A 25,447-nucleotide genomic window follows, 5' to 3' on the forward strand; every position below is an offset into this window, starting at 1 on the left:
CAACCACAGCTGAAGAAGAGCTCCTCTGTGATTGGTCAAGGAAATTTTTAGGAAGCCAATCAATCGTCGATATCGGACACGTGGCTAGAATTATTAAATTTAATTTCATCATGAATTTCCTGCTCCGTGCCGACGTTAAAAATGCATAAAAATTTAGTTCAAATTCAAATTTGAAACATTATTTGGCTGTCATTTTAAAAATTCATGTCCTTTTATCTAAAAATTATTGTGCGGTTTTTAAGATTCTGTTAATTGCACTAAATGTAAAATTTTAAAAAGTTTTTAATCATTTTTAAAGTTGATATTGCAAGGAACCACAAGTTTTTCAGCTTATCGTCGTGTAAACTTGATAAAACATTAAACAAAATTAACCGTGCAAGTGAACTATTTTATTTATTTACCTCTTTGAGTCTTTTTTACTGAATATTCTCTTTTCAAAACAAAAATGCGTGCCAGCCGAGATTAAAGGCATTTACAAATAAAATAGGTGTCTGATTTAAGTTTAAGTTAAATCTCCATTTTAATCAATGCAGAAGTTTCAACTAATTCAGTCAAAGCAGCCTGCCGAAATTCAGGTAATTTTGCAGGTTGCGGCTGCATCTTCCCCGCAGAAATAAATTCGCGACCTCCACTGATGTGCTGAATCGATTCCTCCTGCTAAACTTTTCAAATAGACAAATTCTCCCTTTTGTTTGGCGATTCTTAAATTTTATTTCCAAATACTTCAGGAATTCACAGCAAAATAATGTAAAATCTGTTATTAATTTGTAAAAGCACGGCTGCAAAACCTGCTTTTTTACAATTATCTCGAAATAAAATTAAAATTGGGTTGAAAAAAAAGAAAAGTCGAGACTTTGGTCAGTTATCGCAGTGAATTTTATATTTGAGAGGTGGATTGAGGGTGGGAGGGGCGGCGAATCACATGCGATGGTTTGGAAGGGTGTCCCTGGTGAAGCGAGGTGGAACTCGGCCTCGCTCGGCTCGCGGTGCGAGTCGGAGAAGCGGCTCCACGCCACTGCTGCTCACAACTGTAACAAGAGTCGAAAATTTACATTAAAACCACCCTGAAACCAGCTGGGAACATAGATAACGTTAAAAAACATTCTACCCTGACTCAGGGTATAATAAGGTTGATTCTATTAAAGGAATATTTACACAAAAAAGGCTAAAAAAACCAATTCGGATAAATTTATGGTCTTTGCCCTGATGTCAGCTCGGGGATTTCTCAGCTTGAAGGGTGGATGGGTGGATGAGCATACCTGAAGGTGGTCTCTTCAGTGTGGCTGGAGTAACCTGGCCCTTGCGCCAAGGATAGGACTTGCGGCCGCTCGACAGTCTCAACACCGACGTCTCGGAGGACCAGGTGGAGTCGCGGAGACGCTGCTCCACCTCCGAGACTCTACTCAGGGTGTCCTTTTCTGCGCACCTTGCTCTACCTCCTGCTTCTGCCTCATCAGGGTAGCGACCTCCTCACGCAACGGCTACACTCACGCGTCTGCAAATAAAATATATTTTTTTAGAGCCGATTTTTAAATTTTTGTTTCAAAATGCTATTCTGGCCAGTTTGACACCTTGAATATCCGGTTTCCAAACCCGTCAGGTTTCAGCAACAATTTTTAATTCAAGGTTCATCACATCCACGTCAACCAAAGCAGCGTTTTTAAACCCTTCCCTTACTTGTCGTACCCTGAGCGAATTAAAAAAGGCTTGAAAATGCGGAAGTTGGTTTAAATCAGGTTTCGTCCATTCCGAACAAACCAGATCAACTGTCAAATTTTAAAAGTAATGTTTAAACCTTTCTTACGTCGACGACCTGGTTCAGGGGCTGGACGTGTGCCACCTGCGGCGCCGTCACAGTCAGCGCCACCCGCATCGCCTCCTCGCCAGCCGAATTATTCACCCAGCACAAATACTTTCCACGCTCCTCCGGGCGAACCTGAATTTTATTTAATATAATTAAAGGTGGAAATTCAGGGTCAGGGTAAAACTCACCTTTGAGATTCTTAAAAGACCTGGCGCCATCATGGAGAGTCGCTGACCCACTGAGTAATAGCTCGCTGTCCTCATGGTACCACCTGAAAGGTCGAAAACTATTTATTGTAAGGAAAATTGAGTGCAACCTGGTGGAGTTTCAATGGTGCTCAAATTTTATCTTTAAGTAAATTAAATTTTAAAATCAATGAAAATTAAAAAAAGAATTCTTTCAAATCCACGAACTTTCTCAATTTGAAACGCATGGCAGCTTATGAACCAACCACTTCAGTTCGAAGGTGCGCCCTGCAGGGTCGAAGGGCCCTTGAAACCTCTGCAGGAGCGAATTTTAGCCTTTTTAATTTACCTTGGCGATGTCATTGCCGCAGTTCTCGAGCGCCTTCTTGCACTTTCTGGACGTGTCGCCGGTTTTCTTCCGCATTTTGCCGAGCTCGGCCTTGTCCGGCGGCGCCGACAGCGGCGACGACGCGTGCAACAGCCGCTGCATGCCCGCCGATCCTGTAAAAATCGCGAAAAACGTGCCAATTCGCGACAAAAACACGGCCGCCTGCTCAATCAGCTGCTCCGCTCGCCGCACCGAGAAGCAAATCGCTCGGTCAGAGAGGTGCTGCCCTCGCGTGGCAACTGCCAGAGTTTACTGCTGCGAGCAAGAACTGTGACGTCATGCAATTCGATCTCTTTAGGCGCGAAAACCACGTGTTCTCTTTTCAATTAGAAATTGTGGCAGTAGTTGCGTATCGATCGCGTAATTTTCACACAAGACAAGAGCAAGGAAGGATTAGTCGCGGAAATTAAATAGAAAAAACGTCGAGAATCGAACCAAACAACAATTTTTATAACAATAAAAGTCAAATAATTTTTTTTTAATTTTCCTGAATTTGTGGGCACTGCTTAATTAATATGGGGTGGCGAAATTTCCCCTCTAATTCCCTCTTTTTTCAAAATTTTGCAGAGAAAAATTGAAGAATCCAAAATTTTATCATTCATCAAATAAAAAAAATTATTGAAAAAGAGGACAACAATTTTGTTCAATCATTCTACAATTCAAAAAACACATAAATTTGTAACTCAACGCAGTTTTTTCACCTCAAAAATTTTACCAATTTTAAAAAATTTCACACCAGAGTAAAATATTTCCTAAAGCAAATAGAAATCTCAAATTATAAATGAAACACTTTGAATTTTTGGGGTAATTTAATTAATGGGAGGTTGCAGTTTTCTTGGATTGTCGCAGTGGAATTAAAAATAGAAATAAAACAGACGAGGATGGATTATTCACACGTTTAGTTCTTGCCTAGGTATTAGGTAAGCGTGTGAAATTTAGTTGAGCGGATGAGTTGGTTAACCAAAATGAGAGAGCGGCTCCCAGTGCTTTGCGGCTTGTGTTTTTTTCTTCTAAATTGGACGAGGCGTCAAGAGAGGGAAGCTGCTCGGCCACCGCGCACACCGACGCACAGCCTGTTTGCCATTCGGCGCGATAAAAAAAGTCTCACTGCTCGCGGAGAGCGAGAAGAGAAACGGAAGCAGGCGCGCACGAGTCGCGAGCGCGAGCAAAACCAGAGGAAAAGCGGATCGAGCTGCGCGATCAACACTTTTTGTAAGTTTTTCAGCACTAAAAAGGATTGAATTTTAAAAATTATTCTCTGGAAATTATTGAAGCAAAATTTCGGCGGCCTGATTTATTTTTTTCAATGTCCGAAATTATAATTTGAAGCACTTTTGCGGCCAATTAATTATCACAACGGTGACAAGTCTCACATTCTACAATTTTGACCAGAATTTTCCACAATTATTGTAATGCAATGCGTTTGACCAGAAGCACCGGAATTTTTCTTATCTAGAAAAGTGCCGCCCATGGAAACATCCGGCCATGACCCATGAAATCACTGAATCTCGAAAGTCTAACATTTGCATTGCGTCGCGTTAAAGTGGAATGATAGTGATTTTTTTATTTAAAAAATGAAATATCATGTAAAGTTAACCCTAACCGACCTATTTTTTTATGTACTTCTGACCAAAAGTGCCCCAAAATCCAATTTTTCGCATTTTACCGGTTGCGCCCTCTTTTTTTAGCATAGGAAATTAATTGCTTTCGGGGTGAGAAAAATTATGAAAATTGAACAGTGAGAAGATAAAAAATATTAATTTTGAGTCTTGAAAGAAATTTTTTATTTTTTCAAAAATTGCAGATTTTCAATAGGGGCTTCATTAAAATTCACTAGTTCATATTAGCGTTAAATACTGCCTAAATTCAGAGAGCTGATTAAATTTCCAGTTTTCCCTCACTCAGCAAAATTTTCTCAAATTTAAAATTTTCGAAAAAAAAATCGTCTGAAAATTTCAGCTGGCCGTTAAAGAACGTTTAAAATTTTTTGGGGAAAAAATCAAAATACCCAAAATTAAGTTAATTTACTCAAGAATCATCTCAGAAAAAATGATTTTTTTATTTTAATAATTCCAATGATTTTCAGATTCAAACTCGGACCCTTATGGCTATCATAGACTGCGTATAATACAAATAAATTTTTTATTGATTTTCAAGGACAGATTCATTCCTTACCACGTGCGAAAATTTCAAATTTTTCTGATAATGAAAACGTAATTAAAATGATAATTGAGTTGCGCGCCGGCCACCTTCTGTAATGCAACCAGAAGCGACGGCGTGAAACGCCCCCCTCTCTTGGCCAGCAGCGCTGGGCGCTGACCAATCAGATTGTTTTTGCCAATTTTCTCCGAAATGTACAGTGCTGCACTATGTTTTCTCACATGATTTAGAATCCTCGGATCAAGATCTATCGGACAGCCAGAGTCTTTTTTTGGGGAAATGCGGAATTTCAGAGAAAATCGCGATTACACAATTCCGTTGAAAATTCTCCGTTTAAAACAATGCTAAGTTTGAGGCCGATTTTCTCGAAAATTTATCTATTTTTTTAACTGTACATGCTTTTTAGGACCCAATCTGTATGTGTGTTAAAGGATTTTGCGGGGAAATCCACTATCATTCCTCTTTAAAAGGCTCCAAGAATCCATTTGATTCGCGACTTATTTTGTGGAGCAAAAAATGGACTGATTCCGCTTAAATCTGTTCAACATATTTTATTTCTACATTTCCTAAAACACTTATTACCAATTCCCACACATTTTAAAAGCCCAGATTGGAAATGAAGAAGAGCAAAAGCCGTTTTTGCTTTGATCCCATTTTTTATTTTTTATTTTATTTTAAAGCCGGCGGATCACAAAGAATTCTTGTGTAAATCACGAATCGCGCGGCGGGCGTCAGATGGAGCACGAAGGCTCGCTCGGCACTTTGGCAGCAAACAAGTGGTCTCTGACGTCGTCCTGTTGCTTTTAGGTGTCGAGAAACGCGGCGAGCAGCGAGCAGTGCGTCGCTTGTGAGTGAGTCGGCCGTCTCAGCGAGCGAAAGTCTCGTGTTGTGATATCGAGGCTTGATTGATGGACGAAAAGACGAATTAGGTGCGACCCTTCGATTCGCCCTGCTGAAACGGTGAGTTTGCAAAAAAAAGCTATTTACCGATTGTGAATCTGTTCTAGAGCAGTGTACTATTTGTTCTTGAGATATTCCCGAGATAATAATTGTGTAATGTTGTGCAAAAGTAAGACTTTTTTACATTGCATATTTAGCAAACAAACGCCAGATTTCTAACGCACTTCTCCCTGCTAATTTATAGCTATTTCTTGTTTGATAAATCTATTTTGTGCGGTCCGAAGCGTCGGGTATAAATAATAGGCCCGGTTTCTCCCAACTCGCATTCGATAGAGCAGAGACATTATTTCAAATTCCTCGAGAGCGCGAGGTCATCAACATTGACCAATTTGATTGCGGGCGGAGAGACCTCCTTTCTGCTTTTGGCGGCGACACAGCTGCCGGGCTTGACCGTAGCCCGATATTTTCCAGAGTAGTAGTGTCATTGCTCCCAAACCCTTTTCACATACAGCCTCGTTTTTTTTAATTAAAATGCTTAATTTAATTATCGTTTAAGGATATTAAAAAGAGGATTAAAATATAACAACAAGAATCTTTTAGACGCATAATTTTCAATTCTAATTCAGTAAAATCAGGTCACATGCGACTCTCTTGAAAAAGCTTTTTAATTATTTTAGGGAAGTTGGGATAAATCCATATTTAGCAACGCAAATATTCCACCAAACAAAATTACCAAAACTAAAAAATAACTCTGAAAACGGCGCTGAATCCAGCTGCCACTTGCCGCGTTGGTTGGCACCTTGGTTTTCGAATTGATAAATAAATGAAGAATTTATTTCGCTGCTCCCAGCAGGTCGTCTTCTTTTCCCGAACCGGTTGGCCTCGCCCCTCGCCGCTGTTAATGCTGCTTCGACTCATCTGTTGTTTGTTGTCTATTGCTCGTGATTTAATTAAATTAGCAGTCAAACAAAATTCGCTGGAATGTGCGAAACAAAAAGTTGATTCGACGGTGCGAGCGACCGCCGTTTTCACCCGTGCTCTGAATTTTAAATTAGTTTCGTTAGCCCCGCGTCTATCCGCTCGGTAGGAGAATAGCCATTTCCTGTTGCCGCCAACTCTTCTTTTCGAAACATATTCCTCGGCGCAGTCGCGAATGTTTTAAGGTCTGTCCGTAGAGGCCTGAGCGCCGCCTTTTTTGCTCAAATTTTGAGCCAGCCGCAGCCGCAAGTTTTTGCGAGCCGCACCAGCCAGCCGGGTGTACTATTTAAAAACTGACTACCATTGCAAAAATGCTGCTGTGAAGGTTACATTGCGAAAATTTCATTAGGATGGATTTTTTCAAGAAATTCCTTAATTTTAAAGTCGAAAAAATAGGGAAATTTTCAAATTTTGTTATTTTTGCTGCTCGAAATCTTGAGTTCTAACTATTAGAATTGGAAAATGAAAAAGATACCCAACCGTTGAACTGGTCTCGATTTCCGCTAACCAGCTGAAGGGTTGTGGCGGTGCTTCCCTCCACCCCTAAAGTGTCTATAATTCAACTTCCTCGAAAAAGTGAAACATTTTACACCTCTCTGGATTTCTATATTAATTTGCATTTCATTTAAAAAAATAAGAGATATAGTGTTAAAATATAGAAGATTTTTTAGGATAAAATATTTTTAAGCCCAGAGAGGGAGCATGATAAAATTATATTATCAAAATTGTAGCAATGGGGTTGAAAGGGGGATGGGGTTAAACACATAAGCTTCTTAGTGTTGGTCGAGACAAGTCTAACGGTGGTTATTTTTGCAATTCTAATGGTTAGAACCCGAGATTGAAAAAATTACGAAATTTAAACATTTCCTAAATATTTTTTCGGTTCTTTGCACCTCCAAATCTCGGGTTCTAAGCATCACAATTACAAAAACTACCCACTGTAGTACTCGTCTCCACCTACTCCGAGTATCTGAAGGGTTTAGGGGTGTTTTCTCTCCACCCCAAAGTTGACATATGCAGCTTAAAAGATGCGCAGTGAGCGGCGCAAGGAAACGGTCGTCGATTATTGTCAAAAATTTAGCGTTGGGGATCAAAGGGGATGGGAGTATGCACCCCCAAACCCCTTCAGCTGCTCAGAATAGGTCAAGACGAATCTAACGGTTGGTAGTTTTTGAGATTCTGACAATTAGAACCTGAGATTTAGAAGTACAAATAATCCAAAAAACCGAAAAATTTCATTTATTTTTTATTTTTGTAGTGTAATTTCTTGAAATCTAATAAAAAACAATAAAATTATCAGCCTGCTTTTTTTGCTTCGGGGAGAATTGTTCTTATTAATTTTAATTAAAAAAGAAAGTCCGAAAATTTTTGTTTATTGAAATAATCTCCTGTCTTTTGCCGGTTAAAATATTTTTGGTTCCGTGTGAAAATCCGGAAAAGGACCAGATTTCGGTTTCCATTTTCAGTTCCCTGTCTTGAGACAACTTTTATCTGATAGTAAATGTACAAATAAATTAATTAATTAGTGAAACCCAATCACTAGCATCTTTAAAAAAGTAATTTTGGGTAAAAATTGAATTGAGAAACGTGATTTGTGAGTGACTCGAGCCGCGCCGTGAGCCAGCAGCCGCCTCTATTTTAATATTAGCGAGATTTCCGCGGCTAAGCCGGATGAGCCAGCAGCCGACAAAAATTGGGCGGTTCAGACCTCTATCTGTCGGTTATTCTAGTCGCGGCCAGTTGATAGCGGCGTTCGGGCCAAGGCCGCGAAAGCGATCAAACACTCGTCCGCGCGCGGGGGCCGCACGACCGCGAGGTTGCCTCCGTTTGCTAACACAAGTCGACGTTGAAGACGCGCCAATCAAGATTATTTTGTTGCTCGGCCGCAGCTAGAAGCACCGAATTATAGAAATTGTCCTTATTAGGTCGCGTATGCACCGATCCGACGAGAACACGCGGTGAATTCGCTTTTATTTGAGTCAAATAAACGATTTCGGTGCGGCTTTGTGAGTTAAAATGTTGCAACCACTTCGGCAGCAGATGAGCAGATGCTGACGTTTTGCGAGCGCGACGCCTCCCGTGGGTCAGTGGTTTGTGTAGGGGTTCCCCAAAACCGAATTTTTCCGGAAAAAACCTACTGATTCAAAAATAAACTTTTTTTTCGGGGCTTTCTCCAAATTTACGCATCTTTCTGAAACACACACATTTTTTATTTAAGTTCAACAATTCTCATGATTGATGAACAATAATTAGGAATTTCACAAAATCAGTATATAAATTTGTTGCGAAATGTGATCTTTTCGCGTTTAAAATTCGGAAAATGCCAAATAAAAACCAAAACTGTTTTACCACCTGTTTTTTATCGCAAAAATCCAGTGAAGCTTTTTTCACATTGCAAAATTGGCGAACCATCTCCTTGCGAAGGACACACGGCAGCACTTCTTGGTTGTGCACTCGTGAGCAACAGCGGTCTTCTTTCTATAAATCATTTTATTTTCATATTTTATGAAACACCTGACACGATTAAATATTTCATCATTTTTTCTACTGCTCTTTTACTCTTAATAGATATTGCATTGGAGTTAAATTATATTAATTATACTTCTTCTTATTAATTTTTAGCTCGTTAAAAACATACCTATATTTTATTTCTTTGTATTGAAATTTCTTCGAATTTGAGACGCAGACCAGACGCATCTTACGCGGATGCCAATGCATGCTAGAAGATACAATCTTCTATCCTGAATAATGAGAGGTGCACTAAAAATACGTTTTTGTTGATTAAAAAAAAACATACCTTCATATAAAAGAAGAAAGAAGGGCTTGGATCGTTCTCGCGACGTAAAAACCTGAAGTAAAAAAGACGTGTTTGCTTTATCCCACGTATAGCACGTAGATAAGAAAGCGCTCTCTTGATTTTATGAATGGTTTTCATTATTCACAAAGTAATTGCACTGTCGGCGCCCCCGGAGCGAACAAATCGGGCTCCATAGACACTCTGGAGGGCGCGGCTGAGGTCAAAATGGCTTCGCGCCGTCCTATCGACGCGAAAATCGCAGGTCAAGCTTCTCGGACGGTCGAGAGGTCGCCAATTTCTGTTTACCACCCCGTTACGACCCTCCGAGGGGCGGGTTCCCCCTTTTCTCGAGTTGTTTCTGCCTTGGATGGCAATTCTCTGAATTCTCTCAACGTTATTATTATTAAACTTAAAATACAGGATGTTTTGCTTCCCCCACCCTATGACATCACATGATCCGTCGCTCGCGGTGGCCATAGATATCGGTTTGCCGCTTTGTTTCCGCACCTTTTTGCCTTGCTGATTTTTTTCGGCACCTTTGAAGGATTGTTTTGACCAAATAATAGTGTTTTAATTTCTTCCCAACTTCGTGGCATACGCACGAAAGTATGTATGTTTTGCCCGTATAATATTAATTTCCTCCTAGAACTATAAGAGTTATTGATACATAACCGTCGGATTTTGATCGACTTCTCACTGCGAGATAAGGCGATTAAGAAAATACAAAATAGCTCGGCTGATAGCTGATAGAAAGAGCGGCGCGTGTTGGCCTTGGAAATATTATCGGCCCCTGCCTAAAGTCTAACTTTTGGATGATATCGCGCGCGTTTAAAAGAGAGGTGCAGCAAAAAAAGAGGCCCATTTAGTGGAGAAAAATATAGACTGACGCCGCTTCTCATCCACGTCGAGAAGAGTGGTACTGCTACAATACACATATTATGTAAGTACATTGAATCTAGATTGATTTAAAAAATATTAATCTTCGTTTGAGGTAATAATGCTATACAATCATAATGTTACATGTGAAAATGCAATAAATTACATAGAGGAGAATGGTCTGACGAAAACTATAATAGCATTTGCAAAAACGATCAATGGTAATGTTATCTCTTGGCACGCTGAGCCCTACATATATTATCAATGAATTGTTCTTCACATATTTTTGCCACAAGCACTATTTATTCTAAGTTCAGAAAAACGTTTCACACAGTAGTCCTTGAGTGTTGGCGGCAGGTCATTCCATAATGCCTTTTTACCACTCTAAAGGAGAAAGATTTCTGGGATATGAAATTTATGTACCTAATTTCAAAATCTCGAGGGAATTTTTAAGATTTAAATTTATAATTTAAGAAGATCTTTTGCAGTCTCTCTAAGAAAGACTTTTAAAGCTCTTTATTAATCTTTAACATAATACATAATTTTAGTTCGATTATTGTTGAAATTTTAACGTTTTAGAAACAGACATTAAGTATGACGCATAAATTTACTCCCCTCATGCGACTGCAGATGTATCCGAAAAATCGCAATATTTGAGGTGCATCAGCATAAATATGAAAGGTTTAATTTTTCACATCACGTGACGGCACCACTCACACTTTATTATGATAAGCGCATTTTGGAAAAAGGTAAATGTAGTAGAAGAGGGAAACAAAAAATAAATTAATCACCTTTTCAAATAATTCACGTGTCTATTTTTTCAAAAGCCAATAATTCCAATAAAAAGTTTTTTTTAAAAAGAAGAAAGGAAATGTTTGCAAAGGAGCCGTGCTGAAGATAAAATGAGTGCGTGCGCGGCTCGACGCTGCGACGGCGAGCTGATAAACGACTTTTCCTCCTTTGGCTCAGCGTCAGTCAGCGTGCAGGTCATTTTCAAAGCATCAAAGCTATTTTACTCGCGAGGGAAGTCGAGAAGGAGCAGCGCCTGTTCACCCATATGGATAGTACATGCATGCGCCAGCTAAGAAGTTCTGCAGCCACAAACAGGTGGCAGGTCGATAGGAGTTTGTTGCCTGTTACGCCCACGTGCAAAGGGAGGCGAAGAGGGGCGTGTACGGAGTTTTTCGTGGGCGATAGGGCGTGCGTGCCATTATCTAAATCTAACACTTTGAAAGCGCACCCTAAAAATACGGGGAGTAATTTCACTTATTTTTAGGAGCAAATGGCGAGAGACTTACTAGAAATGAGGAAAACTATTTGTGATATAATGTTATGTTGGCACGCCACTAGTTGGCAGCCCTGCGGTAAATAAAAGCTTCAGTTAAACAATGATGCTGAATAAGGGAACACACTCGTTTAATTGTTTCTCCCTTATAAGCCTAAAATCATACTAAGAATCAGTCTGGACGTCCGACGAAGGAATCCGGACAACAGCGGCGAATCTCTCAAATAAGATTAGCAGCCGCTGTATCAATTGGCGACGAGGATTACCGTGATAAATCGCGGTAAAAAAGATCATCACGTGAGTGCAGCATGGCTACAGAACCGGCGAGCATGGCCGACGCGTCTCATCAAAGGCCCGCTTTTGTCTACAATGACAAGCCTCGTATTCAGGCGTTTGACCCGAACGAGGACATGAGCTTTCAGGACTACATGCAAAGGTGGGATATGTACTTTCGCTCGCGCCGCATCACAGCCCCCGAAGACAAACGAAATATCTTTGTCGACAACCAAGACGCGAAAACCTTTCGTGTCATTTTGAAACTCAGCGCGGGTAAGCCGATTGCTGAGATGTCGTTCGACGACCTGACTTCGAGACTGGCCGTGTACTACCAACGGGTAGAACCTAAGCGCATCGTTTACCAAGACAAGTTCTTCAGGAGGTTCCAGAAGGCGGGAGAACCGACCGCCGAGTTTATTGCGGACCTTGTTGAGCTAAGCGCGCGTGCCGGCTTCGACGATGACGACCTTAGGGACCTGTTCCTGGTGCCGAAAATCATTTCAGGACTCAGCGACGACGTGATTCGGCAGAAGCTGCTGACGGAAGACGACGACAAGCTGACTTTCAAGTATGTAACGTCCTTCATCACAGCACACGAGCAGGCGGCAGCAAGTGCCAAATCCCTCTCGCATCCGGCTGTTAAAGAGGTCCTTAAAGTTGGGCCTTCTCGGAACAAGAAAAATTGGCAAAAGGGCAATGAGAAGAAAAAGACTGACAAGGAGCAGTCTGACAAATCAGCCACAGAAGCCAAACTCGTGTGCCACACGTGCGGAAAAGCCGGACACACGAGACCAAACTGTAAATTTAAGAATGAGAAATGCCACACTTGCAGCAAAAGAGGACACCTAGCGGCGGTGTGCCGTGCCCAATCGCAGAGGTCAAGTACAAACTATGTCCAGGGTGACTCCGGCGAAGAGGGGGAGGAAGCAGAGGCAGTGGTAAATTATCTACTGCAAATGCAGGGCGTTAGGGATGAGGAAGCTGCTACCCAGAAGGTGCACCTGAGCATCAAGGTAAACAAGAAGAGGCTGAAGCTTGAGGTGGACAGTGGAGCCACCTACTCGCTGATTGGCTGGTCTACTTTTGAGGAGTTTTTCCCAAATAAAGCAGCTCTCCGTCCTAGCTCAGTGAAGATGACGGCGTGGGGTCAGAAGAATGAGATCCAAGCCGCTGGTAAGGTTTCCCTCCACCTTGAACCCAAAGGACTGCCACCCTGTGACCTCGACTTGCTGATTATGAGCCAGGATGGGCCCTCTCTGCTGGGAAGAAACTGGTTTGCTCCGCTGGGCATTAAGGTTACGGTTCCAGGGTTGAAGGTGCAGAAGGCGGTCCCAGCTTTGAAGGTGCCGCAGGTCTTGAAGATGACATCTGTACCACCTGAGTTCCAAGACATGGAAGAAGTTTTCCGCCCTGAGCTAGGGAAGTTTAAGGGTCCGCCAGTGCACATTCCCTTGAAGAAGAACGTCGAGCCTGTGCGGCTGCCGGCTCGAGTTGTGCCTTATGGGCTGCAGGAAAGGGCCTCTGAAGTGATTCGAGCCTTGGAGAAGAACCAAGTGCTGAAGAAGGTCGTGTTCAGCAGCTGGGCCACGCCCGTGGTCTGGGTTAAGAAAGGTGATGGAACCTTGCGACTGTGTGCCGACTTTAGCGCCACAGTAAATCCTGCGTGCGAGTCGGCGTCAACCCCAATTCCTAGTGTGGATGACTTGCTGGTGCAACTGAAACCTGGATATTTCTTTACGAAGCTGGATCTTCTGGACGCCTTCCTTCAACTTGAAGTTGATGACGAGTCCGCCCAGGTGCTGACGATCAACACACACTTGGGCCTGTTCCAGTTCAAGAGACTCCCGCCAGGTTTGTCGGTTTGCCCTGCTATTTTTCAGAATACCATCAAGTCTCTCGTCTCTCATTTAAGGGGAGTGTTCGTTTATTTTGACGATCTGCTCCTCTTTGCCGAATCCCAAGAAAAGCTGACGGATCTTACGAGAAAAGTCCTCCAAGTTTTCTTGTCCAAGGGTCTTCGAGTCAAACTAAGCAAGTGCTGTTTTGGTGTTCCAGAGCTTCAGTATCTGGGGTTCCGTATGACGCCAAAAGGAATCTTGCCGACCGAGGATAAGCTCCGAGCGGTGCGAGAGATGCCCAAGATTCAAAGCAAAGATGACTTGATGGCTTACCTTGGGTTTGTGAACTATTACGATAGGTTCATCAGGAACAAGGCGTCAATCTTGGCCCCTGTTTACAGGCTGCTCAAGAAAAACGTCGTGTTTGTCTGGTCAGAAGAGTGCCAGCAGGCTGTTGAAGAAGTCCAGCACTGCCTTTTGGGTGCCTTCGCCTTGACGTACTACGACTCTCAGAAGGACGTGCGGATCTCGTGTGACGCAAGTAGGCGAGGCCTGGGAGCTGTCCTTAGCCATGTGAGTGCGGATGGAAGAGAAGAAGTTCCAATCTTATTCATTTCACGCACCTTGCAGAAAGCTGAGAAAAACTACTCCCAAGTAGAGCTGGAAGCGCTCGCAGTTGTGTGGAGCGTCAGGAAGCTAAAGAAGTATGTATGGGGCAGGCATTTCCAAATTGTGACTGACCATAAGCCCCTGATTAGCATCTTTGGGAAAGGACACCCAATTTCTGAGGATTTGACCTCAAAATTAGTCCGCTATTGTATCTTTTTGCGGGACTACGACTTTGAAATCCTTTTCAAACCGGGGAAACAGCACTCAAACGCAGATGCGCTTTCCAGACTGCCCCTGCCCGGTGAGGAGGACTGCGAGGAGCAGATGGAAGCCCCCGCCATCGCCTTCATGAACGTGGTTGATGGGGCCAAGTTTTTGTCAATTGACGAGCTGCAGAAGGCAACGTCTGAAGATGACAGTTTGCTCGCATTGAAAAACTACCTCCTCAAAGGTATGGGCCCGCAATCTCTTCCAGTCGCCTTCGCCGAATACAAGAAACGCTGGTCGAGGCTGAAATACTCAAATGGAATTTTGACTTTTTCAGACCGGGCAGTTATTCCCACTGCTCTACGTCCCCAAGTTCTTGCCCTGCTACACCTCAATCACTTCGGACAGTCTAAAATGAAGAGTCTGGCGAGGCAATTCTTCTATTGGCCGAATATGGACGAGCACATCGAAGATATTAGCCGAAACTGCCAGCCGTGTTCGTTATTCAACCGAGCCCCTCCGAAAGCGCCTGTCATCCCCTGGTCAGTGCCCAATCGTGCCTGGAGCAGAGTCCACCTGGATTTTCTAGAGGTGAAGCGTGGCAAAACATTCATTGTCGCCGCAGATGGCTTGTCAGGCTGGCTCGACGCCGAACAAACCCGAGGTATGAATGCTGACACGGTGATTCGTTACTGTCGTCGGCTTTTCCGAGTGCAAGGACTATGTGACACCCTGGTCTGTGACAACGGTCCAGCCTTTCGCGCGGACACATTCAAGAAATTCTGCGCTCAAAATGGAGTAAACCTGATTTTCTCCCCACCATACAGCCCTCAAACAAATGGAGTCGCAGAACGTGGAGTACAAACTGTAAAGAACTTCCTGAAAAAGATTCCAGAGGCTGAGTGGCCAGCTAAAATTGATAGTTTCTTGCTGGGCCACAATTCAACTCCTCATTCGTCCACTGGAATTGCACCTGCTGAGTTCAACTTGGGACGCAGACCTCTAACAATTCTTTCCAAGTCACAGGTTCCATTGATCCACAGAGACAAAACAGTTGCCCGAGAAGAGAAAATGCTGGAAGCCCTCCCAAAGCAGCCTAAACCACCTGAGCAGCCTCACCGAGTCGCTGTCCGGAGTTATCGGGACCCCAAACAGAAGTGGGAGCAAGCGAAGCTGGTGAGAATGCTTGGACCAAGGCGAATTCTGGCAGAAACAGCAGACGGCACTATCCAGAGACACCTGGACCAAGTGAAGCTCCACCGAGGCCCATTCGAGCCGCTAGTCGAGCAAGACCTCGTGCCGACTCCGGTCGAAGTCGAGTTGTCTTCTCCGGAGCCACCAGACAGATCATCCTCTCAATCAAGGGGGGAGAATCCAGAGAGAGCGGAAAAGCCACCTCCTGTTGCTGGACCTGAGCAGGTACCTGAGGCGCCAAATCCTGCCACACCCAGAGCCAGCATGGAGCTGCCGGCGCCGTCTCCGAGGAAGTCGGCGAGAGTGAAACAGATGCCAAAGAGGTACGAAGACTTTGTGATGACTTAAACATTTTCAGTTTAGTGATTCAAGCCAAAAGTGAAAAGTGAATTTAAAATTAATTAATTGTTAAGCAAGAAAAACCTCAAGATAAATTTTGTGATCTCCATTGCATTGTAAGTCAAGCCATCACTCAAGACTATAAATGATGTAATTTATTTCGTGATATTTTCCCTATCAGTCAAATTCCTGATCTCCTCAATTCAAAAAATTTGATGTCTCAAAGGGGGAGGATTTGATATAATGTTATGTTGGCACGCCACTAGTTGGCAGCCCTGCGGTAAATAAAAGCTTCAGTTAAACAATGATGCTGAATAAGGGAACACACTCGTTTAATTGTTTCTCCCTTATAAGCCTAAAATCATACTAAGAATCAGTCTGGACGTCCGACGAAGGAATCCGGACAACAGCGGCGAATCTCTCAAATAAGATTAGCAGCCGCTGTATCAATTTGAACTATACGCTGTGTTAAATATAGCAATTAATTTATGACTAGATGAGAATAAACACAAGTATTAATGATTTCCTTGACAAATGTTATGAACAATCCGATTCTAAACTCCTGTACATATTAAAAAAAACATCTAGATTTAAAATGAAGAATATTTTATATAAAATAATAATAATAATATAATTATAAATAAATATAAGAACCTTTTCGCTTTGGTTCTATTTTATCATTTGAAACCCATAGTAAACCAATTCTTTTGTGATTCACACGGCGGGTGACGGGTGACAGATAGAGCGCGATGGCTCTCCTGCTAGCAAACAAGTTGTCTCTAATCTCTTATTATGTAATCCTTGTTGCAGATCTCGATAGCATCAGACGCGCAGAGCAGCCAGAAGTGCGTCCTGATGAGAGTGAGCCGGCTGTGCCAATAAGTCTCGCATGTTGTGATAAGACGAATGAGGTGCACCCTTCGCCCTGCTGAAGGGTGAGTGTTAAAAAAAGAGTTAATTTCCGACTATGAATTGATATGGACATGAGCAGATTTATTTGAGCTATAAGTTGTGTAAATATAAAACTGGCTTACTCTGCGAACGCTAGGTTTTTAACGCGCGCGTCTCTTGAGCATAAAAGCTCAAAGCTTTAATTTTTAACACAGGTCTCATTGTCAGCTACGACGTTATGGGCGGCGGCTGGCAGGACGGGCATGCCAAATTTTTGCCCGGGGCCGGCGGCTGGCGCGGCAGACAGTACTTTAAACGTTTCGAAGGTGCTTAACGGCCCGATAGGCCGGAAGACATTTTTTCTCCTGCATTATTTAATTTTGCCCCTTTTTTACTGGCCTTGCTTAGCCATAGCCAGATTCGCGGCGGCTGGAATAGAGAGGCTTTTGATCCCGTACCTGTCCCATTATTGTCTCTCGGGTTCATCCCTGTCCCTGTTAGCTCTTAACCTTGTCCCTGTTTAGTCGCCCCTCGACCCCTTACGAGGTTTTTCAAATTTCTTTTAAACTTTTAAAATTAACCATTTTTTGAGTACAAATAATATAAATACATATCAATACACCAATTGTATGAACCCTTAGTGCTCAAAGTTGCCAACAGATGGCGCCACCTTATGTTTTTTTTAATTCAATTCAATTCAAAATAACCTTTATTCCATTAATCCGAAATATACATATACAGTTGCGATTTTGGAATACGTCAAAACATCAATTTAAAACAGCAAAATTAATTAATATATGTATCACAAAAAAAACAGTTTTCTTCTCTGCACTAACTTTCGCCAATGAGTCATAGTTTTTTTACACAGGTACTCGTTTATATCGTAGAAATTATGTTCACTTAGCATGTTTTTCACTGCACGAGCGAAGACTTTTTCGTCCTGTATTTGTTTAACCTCCGTTGGCAGGTGGTTGTATGGCCATACACCCTTAGTGTCCGAAGACTAGAGCTTTGCGCGGTTGAAATTTTTCAACCCGCAACCACCGCAAACCGCTTGAGGCAAACCCGCAACCGCACCGCAACCACTTCTACTTCAAATTTTAAAACCGGAACCGCACAAAAACCGCGCTATCAAAACCGCAACCAAACCGCGTGCAAACTGCGTCAACAAAACCGCAAGAAAACCGCAAAAAGTGAATTTTTGTCGAAGATAAAGGATAAACACTAGGTAAAACTTTGAGTCGCCTTTTCTGTAACTCTCTAAAATAAAGTTTCATTTTATCGTGCCCTAAATTACAAATTTTTGCGCCTTTCTGTATCATTGAAATTTTTTAGAAGTAATTCAGTTGCGGTGTTTTGCGTGTTTGTGGCACCCTTATATGTAACCTGCACCTGCAACCTTGCATTGTTCGCAAAACCGTATTTTTCTGGAAAAACTAAGTATGCATTGAAAAAAAAATGTTTTTAGCGTTTTTTTTTTCTGCAATTTTGTGCATTTTTTGAAACGCAGGCAATTTTATATATTTTATGGTCAAAAGTTCTCATGATGGATGACGAAAAATAGGGATTTTCACAAAATCAATATAAAAACGCCACTCATGGCTTTACCAAAAGACTGAATATTTTAACTCTTCAATCATCCCAATTTTCCAAAATTACAATCTTTTATGGCTCGAAATATGACTTTTTCATGCTTAAATTCGGAAAAAATTGAGGTTACCCCAAAACTGTTTTTTTTGCGCATTGCAAAATTGGCGAACCCTACTCGCAACGTGTTTTTCTAATAATGAAAACAGCTTTCCCCCTAATTCACTTATTTTATCTGAAAATTTCATTGCTCCTTTATGTTATATTCCAAATATCTACTCAGGTATTTCATGAATGTGAGCACGCAGAGAGTGCGAAGTATGAAATAAATTAGTCTATCTCTAGCAGTCAAACTGAGCAGTTCTTTCCTTTCTCCTTCCCGGCCACCCCGCAACAACATACATTTCACTTTAGTCCTAAAATGAAAACTTAAGTTATGGCAATTTTTAAAGGAAAAACACAGGTGTAATATAAAAAACTTAATGAACTTTACTTTGTCGTCCATTAAGCATAAAAAGGAATTTGCAGCTTACCAGGGTTCGCCAATTTTGCAGATTTGCAAAAATTAACCACTGTTTTTTGCGTAAAAAAACAGTTATAAAATCCACCAGTTTTAGGTCTTTCTGTATGAAAAATTATTCTGAAAAAATGCGCAAAATTTGAAAACTATAGTTGTTTTGCAATGCAGTGTTTTTTTTTTTTGGAAAATGCGGGTTTTTGCGATCTCTGCAGTGTACGGCGTGCTATACCTCAGTTTCTAGTTGCAACTTTTGAGTTATGCAATCTTTTTTTTACTCTTTTTATCCCTGTCCGAGGACCGGGCAGGGCGCGCACTGCAATAGCACGAATGCTGGATTCCGAGTGCGAATAACACACCACGAACGGATAACATGGGCGCACCAGGCCGCACAGGGGCCCAGCCCACTGAAGGGCCACTTGCCTCCGAACCGAGGACTGCATTGAAACGCTAGACATTCGTCCCGTGAAGCCAAATCACGCATGCTGGAAAGGTGCAAAGCAGCCCGTTGAGCAATTTGAGCATTTCGAGTCACTAAACTAACCACTTTTTGCCATTTCTGACATTGGGTAGCCAGTATTAGATCTCCGAACTGCTCAAATACCTCTCATTGATTTGACACTCCTGAGAGTGCCGCTGAACAATGCGAGCCAACAGGCTGGATCTTAAAAGGCTCATATGAACCAGCTTCAAGCTAGCCGCCAGCAAGCCGCCGACTTCTGTATTGACGGCTTGTAGCCGGAAAGCCAGCGGCAGATCAAATTTTGTGCGGCTCAGATGTCTAGTTGGAAGGATAAAACCGCAACCGCGGTTTGGTTGCGGTTTTGCGGGTAGAAACCACAAAACCGCAAACCGCGCAAAGCTCTACAAGACGCCAACAGATGGCACAACCACAGACTTTTTTTAACAAATTGTTTTAAGTGGTTTTAAGGCATTTCCGCTGCGATTTCAGACTCAATCTAGCTATTTTGCATTCTTCAATTCATTTGCTTTTTTTTTGACGTGCTGAAAACCAAAATCGGTTCAGCACGTCAAAAAAAGCAAATTAATTGAAGAATGCAGTGGCAGGATTGAGTCCAAAATCGCAACGGAAATGCCTTAAAATTAAATTTATACGGTGGCGCCATCTGTTGGTGACTGCGAGCACTAAGGGTTTATTCAACTGTTCAAATAAGCATGTAATTAGCAAATCGAGGTTATGTGGAAAGAAATTGGAAGCAAGGGTGCTACAAGCAATAATTCTACTAAGGGAAATCTAGGCACATGTTTGAGTAATAACTTTCAGGTATGCAGGGTACGCCAGCGCACAATCACACACATACAAAAATTTTTTAGGGTTGGAAGTGTTGGTTTTCGGTAAAAATAATCCCTATTTATGGTCTGTATTTTAGGTTTCTATGCAGATGTTAAACAATGGAGGAGATATTGAAAACAGGTATTGAGCTTTAATTTATAATAATATATTAAATGAATTTAAGTGGGTGATACAGAAAATGTATTACAAAACGGTTAACAACATAAACAAATACAAACCATTTTTCCCAAGGTGAAGAAGAAGGTCGTCCAATCGGGAGGGCAAACCTAGGATTCTTTAAAACGGACGCGCTGATAAATAACGCAAACGAGTAAAAATATTCCATCAAATCTTCAACTCTGAAATTAACTGCCCTTTTGTTCAAAGCGTCTTTGTCCTTGTCGTCCACTATGATTTTGAGAACCAAGCAATTGCTCGGAAAGGGGATTATCAAGACGTGCAGAACCTGAAAACATCGTTCGGAAAAAACAGGAATTGCAACTTTCGTGATCTTAAATCACCGAAAAAAGAGCATTTGCTCGATTTTCTTGGCGACCAGGACAAGCTCTTACGATTTTTCTCCTCAAAAGGTTTGCTCAGACTTTACAAGATTAAATTTTTTAATAAATTTGTTCATTCTTTAGATCCCCCAGACGTGTTTCTTCTTTTTGTGCTATCTCATGGATATGAAGATGGAATCATTTATACCGACCATTTCCTCGACGATCAGAAAACTTTCGCTCATTTCACGACAGATGAAGTCTTCGACTCGATCAAAAAGTTGACCAAGTTCGAAAAGTGCCTCAAACTGATCAATTTCGGCGTAGGTTCCATACTCAATTTTACGGTTTACAGTTGTTCAAGGAAAGTACTCTAATTTCCAGCCCTGTCGCGGGGGATTACCCGATCCAAAATTTAACAGGAATAAGGAAGTGTGTGAAGAGACGTACAAAAACCGAAACGCCAGTAGGATCACGTTCACTCCAGCAATCCACAATTTGGTGGTTTTCTATTCAACCGTTGAAAGTATGCCTCGACTTATTCATAATTCACCTGAATTTTTAAAATATCATCCCTTTTAAAGCAACGCTAGCAAACAGAAATGAACATGGGTCTTGGTTTGTACAAAAATACTGTGACTGTTTAAATCATACTGAGGAAAAGCCGTTGTTGACATTCCTCTCGACGGTGCAGAACAGCATGCACTATACATCCTTGCCTAATTTGAAAACAGGCGAATCCCTGGGTCAGACGCCAGAGATAAAGATGTTCACTCAAGACCGAGAATTCATCATATCAAGGTGCAGTGAGATTAGTTTGATTTAACTTAAATTTTAATTGGTTTTCTTTAAGGACACTGATTGCTCCAGTGACATATCTGTACACTGATGGAAAAATGGCGAAACCTGGGTCAAATACGATACATTCCAAACAATTCACATGGAAGTCCGATGAAGGACAGAACGTTCGAGGTCGAAACGCATTCATTTTGTATGAGCAACATGATGAACATGTGGAAGAACTGGTTAAGTCAGTTCGTAACTTGGACTTCGAGACAAGATTATTTCGACTAAACGAACGCTCATTGGACTCCTACTTCAAAATCTGTAAGCATCCAATTTTTGGTCGATTTCGTAATAGACTTTGATTCGTACAATATCTCAGGTAGCGGGTTAGAACACGACGTCGGCTGCATTTTGACATGTATGTTTGGTGAAGTGAGTGAAAAAGATGACAAGGAAGTTTGCATACTTGTCGACCAAGAGAAGAAATCATTTACAGATATTCTGCACAGCTTCGTTGGCCCGAGAAACCCTCAGTGGATCGGACGGCCAAAAATATTTCTTCTAATTAATCAAGAGGCATTGGAACGTGACACAGTAAGTCATTGCTCATATTTTGAACTTGTAGGAATAATTTAATTTAACCCTTCTAAAAGCTTTTACCAGAGAGAGTGTTTGATATTTCTGCTACGAATCACAGTGGCTGGCTGGTTCTGATTTTAAAGGATAAAGGTAACGAGAATATAAGCCAATATTTGCGTTTAAAAGATTTAAAATAATATTTTTAATAGATTTGTTAGAAAAGCTGATCAGGATCTTCAAATGCGAGGATATCCAAAAAGGAAAACACCTTCAAGAACTTTTGTATCCTTTGATGATTTCTGAATCAAAGAAGAACAATGTTTTGCTCAACTCTACGCTGCAATACCTCCTCGACTTCCCCGACTGGCCACGCTCATTCGTCAGGCTAAGTTTCAGTTTGAGGGAAAATGAAAGCTCGAAGGTCAATATCTTTGAATTTGATGAGATGGTAAAAGAAGCGAAAAAATCATTTGAAAAAGGTCAAGTTTTGCTCATGAGTTCCGGTGCCGGTGCCGGAAAAACGACAGTTCTTAAAGAAATCACTTACCAACTCGGCAAATCAGACCCTGACTTGAAAATTTTGTATATCTCGCTGAAGAAACATTCGCTGAATATTTTGAAAATTCGAAACCTCATCAAATTCCTTGCGCATGCAACGCATCATTCCATAGACGATATCCAAAGGTTGATCGAAGAGAAAAAAGCAGTTGTTTTCTTAGACGGATTCGATGAAATCTGCCCCATTCTCAGAGAAAACGTTATCACACTGTTCCATGCATTAAAAGAAAGGCGAATTCCTACATTTATCGCAACGAGACCACACGAGGCAGAAATAATCAAGGAACGAATAAATTGCGAAGTACTTGTTGAGGTTGAACCTCTGGACAAAGAAAAGCAAATCGAGTTTTTGAAAATTGTAGCCGGAATGAATGAAAAGGAATGCATAGAGTTCATAAATGATTTTGAGGAAAAGGATATTTTGGAGAATCCACTGCACCTTTCACTACTAGCAACAATCAAAGGCGAAGGAAACTTGTATCAGATTTACGAAAAGGTCGTGGAAAAGAAACTTGAGCTCTGCTTAGTGAGAGATGGATACAATATTGACGACAGGACAACTTTCCCTCTAAAGATGGAATTGGCTTCGAGCCATCTTCAGCTGATTGCTCTGCGCTTCCTGAGGAATGACGAGAGCCTGATTGGACAAGGAATAAGTCAAGAAGACTTGGAAAAGATGAATGATTATGGCGTTGCAACTGTTCTGGACGGAGAAGTCACGTTTTTGCATCAGACATTTGCTGAATTTCTGGCCACAAAGCAATTCTTGAAGAATTTTGATTCGTCACAAGCATTGGATCCGGCCCTGTTCCAAGATAGTACTTTTGCGCAGTGCAGGAAGTTTCTGGACATATTCTACTGCACTCTGGAAAAAGAGGAAGATGAAGATTTGATATATCACACTGAAGCTCTACTAGCTGTCGCCAAATCTATTGGCCCTGTATTATTCTTGAAGAAAGTCGTTGAAGATAACCTAAGACAAGTTTTCAGAATGCTTAAATCCAAAATTTCATTTCACGCAGAATCAAATGCGTTCATTTGCATAGAAAAGAGCCCAGAACTGTTGATGAGTGCAATCGGCAGAGAAGAAATCGCCGTTCAACTGCTGGAAATGGGAGTTCTTGATAAAACAGGCTTGGAAGAAATTTTGCCTGATTTGCTGCGAAATATTGAAGAGAATAATGCGGTTGTCATACTGAAGAAATTGAGAATGGAATTTTCGGATCTTCCACTTATGATTGAAGCCTGCTATTCATACGATTCTGAAACGAGCAAAAGGCTCAAGAAAGTTGGATTTGCAGCAATTCGAAATGATTTTGACGTACTTCTCGACATGCTTATCCAGATTGGAATTCGTGCTGTTGAAGCATTTGATGAAGAAGAAAACAGTCTCTTTGCGGCTTGCAGATATGGAAGTGTCAAGTGCTTTAGAGTTCTGCTCAAAAACAGGGCTCAAAAAGTAATTTATGGCAGTACCCTCTATGATCCTTTGAATGTGGCCACAGAATTCGGTCATTTGGACCTGGTGAAGTTCCTAATGGATGAAAATCCCAGCTTATTCAAACGAGACGAAGGAACATTGGTTCTTGATGGACTGCCAGACATTTGGAACCCTTTCCAATATGCAATCTTGTACGGACGCAAAGAAATAGCCGCATATTTTCTTTCAAAGTGCCCATCTTTGAATGATATTAGAACGAAGGGTGGAAAAAACCCAATGCAACTGGCAGCTATCTTGAGAAAGTGGAAAATATTGGAATGGCTAGCTCACTTACCAAACACTGATATCAAATCTTTGATCCCTGACGAAGAGAGTGTACATTGGACGCAATTTGAGCTGGAAAATTATGAGCACTTCTTGATGCTTCAAGGCGGAGTCAAAGAAAAGGATAAAAAGGGGAGAAGTGTCCTTCATTACGCTGCAAAATATGGTTATGCTGACCTTGTTGCAAAATTCATCGAAGCCGGTGCCGACATCGAAGCCACGGACGTTGACGGCTGGAACGCGTTACACTTTGCTTGTCTGTTAGACAAAAATATTGAAACCATTAAGCTACTACATTCACGGAGCAAACAACTTGCTAAGACAATGACAAGTAAAGGACAAACAGCTTTGCATATTTTGGCGCAATATTGCAACCCAAATGATTTTGGAACAGCTATTTCGAGTAACGTAGATATTGCGAGGTTTTTGTTTGAAGACGCTGGAGTCGATTTAAGTGTCACGGATGGATATGGTAATTCAGTTCCAAGAATAGCTGCTGACAGGGAGCTACACAAATCATTAACCATGTTTCTAAGAGCACAACACATTGATCCATCTGCAAAGTATGACTTGATGAATTCAACGGTGATTTTCTCCGTATCAGAAGCTGGCGATTTGCTGTCACTGCAGCAATGGATTCAACAAGGCGGAGATTTGTCAATGAGAGATGAATCTGGACGTACGGCACTGCAATTAATGGAAGGGAAAGGAGAGTTTAGATTAAAGCAGAAAAAGAACGAAACTGGACAGAATATTCGGTTCAATGAACAAGAGAGGGAGGGTTCGCTCTTGCTTGCCTGTAAACAAAAGAGCTGGGATAAGGTTAAAAATTTGCTTGAATCCAAGAAATTGAGCATCAATAGGCAAGACAAAGATGGAAGAACGGCTCTTCACTATGCCGCAGAAGAAGGAAATTTGTGTATAGTTCAACAGATGCTTAATAAAAAAGCTGATGCACATGTGAAGGATCACAATGGATGGACTGCGTTGCATTGCGCCATTCTAATGAACAATGAAAATTTAGTTCAAAAGATGATCGACAGTGGTGCTGATGTCAACTCGAAAACTAAGAGAGGAGAGACAGCTCTGCACCTCGCAGCCTACAAAGGCTATACAGAATTAACGATAAAATTG

The 25,447-nt window shown here is 41.6% G+C and overlaps 1 protein-coding gene and 1 long non-coding RNA gene across 2 annotated transcripts; one reads left to right on the forward strand and one right to left on the reverse strand.

Annotated features, from left to right (window-relative positions):
* Positions 1-462: 462 nt before the first annotated feature.
* Positions 463-1,932, reverse strand: LOC135944234 (uncharacterized). Its single transcript, XR_010575295.1, has 3 exons — positions 1,796-1,932; positions 1,260-1,495; positions 463-1,028 (listed from the first exon to the last, which is right to left on the reverse strand). It is a non-coding gene; the product is annotated as an uncharacterized LOC135944234 (long non-coding RNA).
* Positions 1,933-5,382: 3,450 nt separating this feature from the next.
* On the forward strand, positions 5,383-25,238 carry LOC135943844 (uncharacterized). Its single transcript, XM_065490510.1, has 13 exons — positions 5,383-5,497; positions 16,647-16,771; positions 20,223-20,266; positions 20,378-20,456; positions 20,513-20,715; positions 20,770-20,948; positions 21,010-21,151; positions 21,210-21,426; positions 21,479-21,732; positions 21,791-22,005; positions 22,065-22,140; positions 22,200-24,785; positions 25,177-25,238. Exons 3-13 carry the CDS (start codon positions 20,245-20,247, stop codon positions 25,236-25,238), a joined length of 4,035 nt encoding a protein of 1,344 aa, XP_065346582.1. The 5' UTR covers positions 5,383-5,497; positions 16,647-16,771; positions 20,223-20,244.
* Positions 25,239-25,447: the final 209 nt, after the last annotated feature.

This window comes from Cloeon dipterum, chromosome 4 (assembly GCF_949628265.1).
Source record: "Cloeon dipterum chromosome 4, ieCloDipt1.1, whole genome shotgun sequence".
NCBI lineage: Eukaryota > Metazoa > Arthropoda > Insecta > Ephemeroptera > Baetidae > Cloeon > Cloeon dipterum.